The 6,924-nt window shown below is 44.3% G+C and overlaps 1 protein-coding gene and 1 pseudogene across 1 annotated transcript in view; both read right to left on the bottom strand.

The window, feature by feature from the left end:
- The window catches only part of LOC108537770 (60S ribosomal protein L30-like), a 5,610-nt pseudogene extending 4,523 nt beyond the window's left edge, over positions 1 to 1,087 (bottom strand).
- The window catches only part of EGFL6 (EGF like domain multiple 6), a 64,557-nt gene extending 63,030 nt beyond the window's left edge, over positions 1 to 1,527 (bottom strand). The window contains 1 exon segment of the mRNA XM_017886916.1: positions 1,174 to 1,527. Coding sequence (XP_017742405.1) covers positions 1,174 to 1,247 — 74 coding nt within the window. The 5' untranslated portion in view covers positions 1,248 to 1,527.
- Between the last annotated feature and the right edge of the window lie 5,397 nt (positions 1,528 to 6,924).

Here is a 6,924-nt window from a genome sequence, read left to right on the forward strand (position 1 = left end):
GGAGAGGGGCTGGGGGTGGGGTCAAGGTTGCTACTAGCATCTAGTGAGTAGAAGCCACAGGTGCTGCTAAATATCCTACAATGCACAGGGCAGCACACCACCCCAACAAATAATTATCCAGCCCAGCCCAAAAGGTCAATAATGTTGGGGTGGAAAAACCATATTCTAGTGGACACCTAAGTAGAAAGCAAGACATCACAGTCAGAGAACCAGAAAACTTTCCGTTGCCAGAAGTCTGCCCTAGTGCCCTGGTGAAGAACAGAGACTTTGGGCCAGAATACCTAGGTTTGCACCCTGGCTCCATCTCTTACTGGCTGTGCTTCCTCAAGCAAATTACTTCACCTCTCTGTGCCTCGTTTTTCTCTTCTACAACACGGAGAAGATGATAATAGTACCTTACACACAGAGCCGTTATGAGCTTTGGATACGTTAATAGTCCTGAAGTGCTTAGAACAGTGCCAGGTCAACAGTCACCATGTAAGGTGCATTTACTAAGCGTCTTTGCCGATGTCTGGAAAAAAAATGTTTCAGGTCTCAGCTAAGCTTAAGGGCAGTAGGGAACGGCTTCAGAGTCTGCATTGCCATAGCAAGAATGAGAATGGTTGTCATCTGACAACCGCGTCCTTCCTTTCCAGTTCATCAACCCTAATCAGAGAGCAGTTGAGGAGAGCAGCCCGGCTGGCTCAGCCCAAGAACAGTAAATGCTTTATCGTCCTCGGTTTCTTTCCCTCCTTCCCCAGCAAAACTAGCGACTGACAAGCACTTGGTGTCCTGTGAATAGAGTGGAAAACAAAATCACACAGATACAGAACCCACCCACCGACACGCATATTGGTCCAACCCTCACACACCTGCCCCTACAGCAGGTCTGCAGACCACCAAGCCCGCACGCGCCCACAGGTCTGCGCGCAGAGCCTCCCTCCTCCTGCAACAGCCAGGAGGGGCACAGCTGATGCAAAAGGAGCTAACTAGATGCAAAGCCCCGCCACAGGAGAGCAGGGAGGAAAGCCCGTGGGCGCTCCAGGCCTGGTATCCAGGTTAAATCCCGTCGCGGCGCGCACAGGCACACGTGCACACTCACACCCATACACGCGGGGGTGCCTGCAAAGACGTGGGGCCCCAAAGCGGGAGCTCAGGCCGGGGGTCGGGGGAAACCAATCGCCAGACACTCACCTGGCCGCGTTCCCGAAAGCACCTGCCACCCAGGGGAGCAGCAGCGGGAGCGCAAGGCTCCAGGGCAGAGGCATTCTCGCGCGGGTCCTCCCTTCTCCTCCTGGGCCCCCTCGGGAGGACGCCGACCGGACCCCGTAGCAGCTGAGCCGCCGCCTCCTCTCTCCTCGGCCCCTCAGGTCCTCCGCTCCACTCACAGTTACCGCGTGCTGTCCCTGCGGGCTGGGAGGGGAGGCCGGGCACCGCGACAGGCGCGCTCGCGGCCTGGGGAGGGACTGGGGGCGCCCTGACAAGCCTGGCGGACGCTCCTTTGCGGATGAAGCTGGACCGGGTGAGCGAGGGAGGGCGGGGCGGGCCGTGCACATCTGGTTGGGACCCGCCTCCAGCATGACCCGCGCATCCTCTGCGCGCTCTGTTCACCCAGAAACTTCCCCCAGATTCAGGTCACTTCATGTTTGTCAGAGTCACCATCTACTGCCATCTATTTCAGGCATGGGGCAGATTTCAGTGATACCTGCACTCCAGGACTTAAGAATTCAGTTGAGAAGTCGAAGCAGGATGGAAGGATGCAGGTTCCTAAGACATGCTCCCTCACTTCTCTTTGGGTTTTCACGTTCTCCCGGTTTTCTTCTGCAAACTGCAAATCATGGGATGCTACAGCTGGAAGATCACTAAGTTCTGGGCAACCCTGTCATTTGGCAAGTAATCTCTCAGGCCCATTTGCAACACCTTGCTTACATGGAAACCCAGATGATATCCCAATATAGTAACCAGTGCAGAAATTCATGGCAGAAACATGAATGCTATATGAATTCAGATTCATTTGGGTACTGACACATTCTTTGTTCTGACAACCTGTTACAGTAGAATGAATGACTGGTCCCTTTCTGTCCTTCCTACGTACACACCCTTTGGCTTCATGGTAGGGAGACACTATGACCCCACACCTTGGCTTTGGACTTGGCTGTGTGACTTGTTTGATCAATGGTTTAAGGGCAGAAAAGTTGCAGTGTTCCAGTTCCAAGCCTAGGTCTTAACACACCTGACCTTCTATCATGGACACGAGAAGACCTTGCACCACCTAGCCTGGTGGTCCAAGGAGAATGAGAAACAGGTGAGAAAGCTACCTCGTCAATCTGCAGATCTATAGCTTGAAGCAGAGCTACTCTGTGAAGCCTCATGTTATTTTACCCAATCCACATATATATGAATGAGCTCAGCTAAGGTCGCCCGGCACCAGCCAATCTACTGAAGCTTACTGTGATAGTCCTCTGACACACAGTGACCCGGTGTGAGAAATGAAATGAAAAAGGATACAGAGAAAGAGGAGGTTTGTCTTGTTTGGAAGCTTGATTCATGGTTTTATAGGCATATGCCTTAATTCTGGTCAATGAAATGTGAGAAGTAGGGAGGGGGAAGATTCTTGCTGCAGAATCTTGCTTTACATTATAATAGATGTTCTTATTGGTGCAAGCCATGTTTAGTTGGGTCTTCTATTTTACAGTTGAAGGTATCCCCATGGATTCAGTATCCTTGGTCAGTAACTAGTTAGACCATTGAGCTGCTCATAATTAGTAGTGTCAGACATTGTCCTAAACACTTAACATATGTCATCTGATTGAACATCCACAAGCCTATGGATGGAGACCATTAGTTCCCCCATGTTTGAAGTGTCAAGAAAGTGAGTCAGAGAGGTTAAGCAGCTTGCCGGTGGTCATACAGCTAACAAGTATAGAACCAGAATTGGAAACCAGGGCTTTTCCCCACTGGGCTCTGCTGCTGTTATATCAATCTCTTTTCTCATCTTTTTCACTTATTGGCAGATTCAAATGTCAGGTGAGTATCATGAATAAGGTAATAAAATGATCTCTTCAAGGCTGTCATCAAAACACTTTGAACTCTTCATACCATAACTTGTTTTATTTACTGAAAATATTAAAACTAAAATAAAATAATATAAAGTATGAACTCTATACCTGTGAGGATCTTAAATAAAATGAAATATAAAATTTGTCTTAGTGTGGGTTTCCCCACAAGCAGACCCTGAGGCAAGGATTCAAGTAAAAGTAGTTTATTCTGGAGGTACAGAGAACGTAGGTAGGTGAGTGAGGAAATGAGTTGGGAAAGAAGACAATATCAGGCGTGTATTAAGTTACCACTGTGAGCAACCGAAGGTTCATGCTGCTGGGGATCTCCCAGAGCCAGCATAGAATATGCATCTCCAAATGATTTTACCTAAAAGGCAAGGGAACTGGGTATTTATACACCACTTTCATTCACTCATTACCTGAAAGCTTCTACTGTGGTACTGATCCTAGAACTCAGTCTTCTGTGCTGAAGACAGAGTGGGGCTTACAGCCAAAGAAAGCCCTCAGACAAATGGCTAGAGATACTGACTGTCGAAGTTCCTACTGAAATGTAAAGCATGAGGGGATACGGGTAGTGGCACGATATTGGCAGCTACCTAATATCTGCAACTTGAATCGAATTAAAATTATGGATTTTGCCCATGCCACTTCTCCCTTAACATTCAGATACTAATCACCCTCTCCTCCAAATAAACCATTACTCAAAAAAGTCCTAACTAAACATGATTAGTCTAAAATGTGAGGGCTATCTGCCTTCTTAGCCCTGAGTTACAAAGTCAGAATAACATCTTGCATTGACATTATCTGTAACTTTCTAGCTTTAGTTTCAGCATTTTGATGCGTTGTGCTTTTTGTTTGTCAGAGCTGAGTTCTCTTCTGTAGGCTTAAAGGAGGTAATGAACATTACAACAGGAAACTTTGGGGGAGGTCAAACACTCCTCAGCCAACCCACCTATTATTTCCTGGGGGAGCTGTGAACAAAAGAGCTGTCACATAGTATGAGCAACAGAGAAGGAACCTGCAAATGATGTGTTGCCAGGTGAGAAGATGTTGGATACGAATTGCCACATGGAGGCAGTTGTTTTTAATAACTGCATTGGTGTTGCTGACTTTGAAGAGGAACCTGGAAACTGATCTTTAGGGGACCCTACTTCGTCATTCTACAAAGAAAAAACAATCTTTGATCATAATCTCATAAAATCGTCCGCACCTTTTACAGGGTTACGATTTCTTCCAATCTATTTCCACTTAACCCCCTGTGTGGAACAGGTGTGATGGGATATATCTGTGCTTTCTGAATACATATACATGACACACGTATAAAACTTTTAACACAATGTGCCAGGCACTGAGATCTAAAAATTATTGTAATATCAGCACCAAAAGCAAAGCATTGTCAGAAGAAAGAGCTGCATAGAAGGGTGTCTAGGCCACTGTTTTCAAGATTTAATGTCAGTACAGATTGCCTGGGGATCTTGTTAAAATGCAGATTCTGTTTATTTAGGTCTGGGGTAAGGTCTGAGAATCTTAATTACTAAAAAGATCTCAAGCGACACCCATGCTGCTTGACTGAGGACCACACTAGGGGTAGTGAGGGTCCAGAAACCACCTGGATCAGTAGTTCTCAACTTTATTTGCACACTGGGATCACCTGGGAAGCTTTCAAACTACTGAGGCCTGGGGCCTCACCTTCCAAGATGCTAATGTCTGGGCTATGGCTAGAGCATGGGCACTTTCAGAAACTCCTCTGGTGATTCTAATGAACAGATGATGTTGAGAACCACTAATATGAACCAACTCCCACATTTTACAGATGCAAAAGGTCAGCTCCAGCCTGTGGAGCGACTTTCCTGATATCCCACATAGGATGAGTTAATGTCCCTGTGTTTTTACCATAGAGTGCTCCCCATCAAACGTTATGATGTTTTCTTGATCATCATTCCTACTGAAGACAAAAATGGCAACTCTTAATTCTTAATCTTCTGTGTTAATTGTAGCCCAGTTGCTTGTTCTAGAAAATGAATTATTTTCCTGGTCTGTTTCTTTCCATTTCTTCTTATTCACTGAAAGGAGTCAGTGAAGAATTATATGACTCTCAATGCAGACACTGCTAAATTCTGTATGGGAAGGTGTTTCTTGAGATACACATTGATTTTCTTCATCCTGTGCCTGTCAAGAACCCTGCTCTTGGAGCTCCCTGTTCTTGGAGCTCTATGGTAGAAGAAAAGTCCCAATCACTTTCAATCTTCTTTCCCTTTCTTTTCTACCCATCCCTTCTTTTCTCTCTATTGCTTTCCTCCTTTCTTGCTCACACATTTATTGAGGCCCTATAAAGTGCTGGGCCCTGTGCCAAGTAGTGGGGGCCCTTGGTGGAAATGTGTCCACCAGACAGTTCCTGTTTCTTTTTTCTCCCTGGTGAAGTGGGCTGGACGGCTAACATGTGATTCTTAGAATGTCTGGTCTTCCTCAACAATATAATTCTCACCTCTTGTAAGGCTGGAAAAAAAAAAAAAAAAACNCCTGTGATTGAAACCCCATTGCGTAGATGTTAGCTCCCTTGACTTTAAAGCAAATTCATGAATTTCCAACTGAAGGCATTCAATCAGCAGGGGCTTTTCTTTTTGTCTTCATTGTGGGAAGGATTACTGCTTGAGTCTATCCTGTATGCTCTCTTCCTGGTCTGTGTATAAATATCCTTTGCTATTTTATTGTTCACAATTGAATGTAATAATATCTTGGCATACTCTTGCAAGGCTTGTCTGTTTATTTTTTCCTACATAAATCCTATATAATAATTTGTGAGAGCTAAACCCAGGCAACTCAGTTTAGATAAGCCTTAAAAGTAAAGACCCTTATTCAGAGTCACTCCAATTTGATTTGGAAATGTTTGGTTGAGAAATGCTCTGTGGACTTAAAATTGGAACTACATTTGTGGTCCCTTTTATAAAGAAATAAAACAGTAACATTTTCTAAAACAAAAAAATTCTTGTTTTCTGTTGTAGAAAACATATACCTTCCTATTTTCAAAAGTTCTCATCTATGGTGTCTAGGCTTGTTCATTCCTTTAACAAATATTTATCGTCCCTTCACCAATCATGTGCTGGACAGACACTGTGTTTGGTTGGAATATAAAGATGAATAAGACATAATCCCTCCCCCTGAGTCACATAAATGTAAACATGTTATTAGAATTAGTGACATAAGTGTTAACAGAAGTACTTCAGGGTGCTGCAGAAACAAGGAAAAAAGATCAGTTCTTCCTGCTCTATACATATAACTGTCCTTGTTTTATCCCCTACTTTAACGAATCATTTTATGAAATAATTTTAGATGGCAAGATTTTAGAAAGTAGAAAATCTTAAAATGACATTCTCTCAGATAATAACTCGTTGTAAACCACATTTTTCTGACACAAAGGAGTTCTGCTACTCTTGAGTGAGACAGCATTGTTGGGTAAAGGAGCCTAGGACTGGAAATTAGGAGGATGAGGATCTAGTTCAGGAATCTACCAACTAACTTCCTCGACCTGGACAAGCCAGTTCACCTGTTTGGGCCTCACTTTCTACATCTGTATCTCGGCATACTTCATTTGATTGCAGTACACTTTGTTGTGCTTTGCAGATACTGTGTTTTTCATAAACTGAAGGTTTGTGGCAGTTCTACACTGAGCAAGTCTATAGTGCCACTTTTCCAACAGTACGGGCTCACTTCATGTGTCTGTCAAATTTTGGTAATTCTCACAATATTTTCAACGTTTTCATTATCGTTATATCTGTTATGGAGATCTGTGGTCAGTGATCTTTGATGTTACTATTGTAATTGTTTTGGGGTGCCATGAGCTGCACTCACAAAAGACAGCAAATTTCTATAAATGTGTGTATTCTGA

Source organism: Rhinopithecus bieti, unplaced genomic scaffold, assembly GCF_001698545.2.
Source record: "Rhinopithecus bieti isolate Rb0 unplaced genomic scaffold, ASM169854v2 scaffold_62, whole genome shotgun sequence".
NCBI classification, from domain to species: Eukaryota; Metazoa; Chordata; class Mammalia; order Primates; family Cercopithecidae; genus Rhinopithecus; species Rhinopithecus bieti.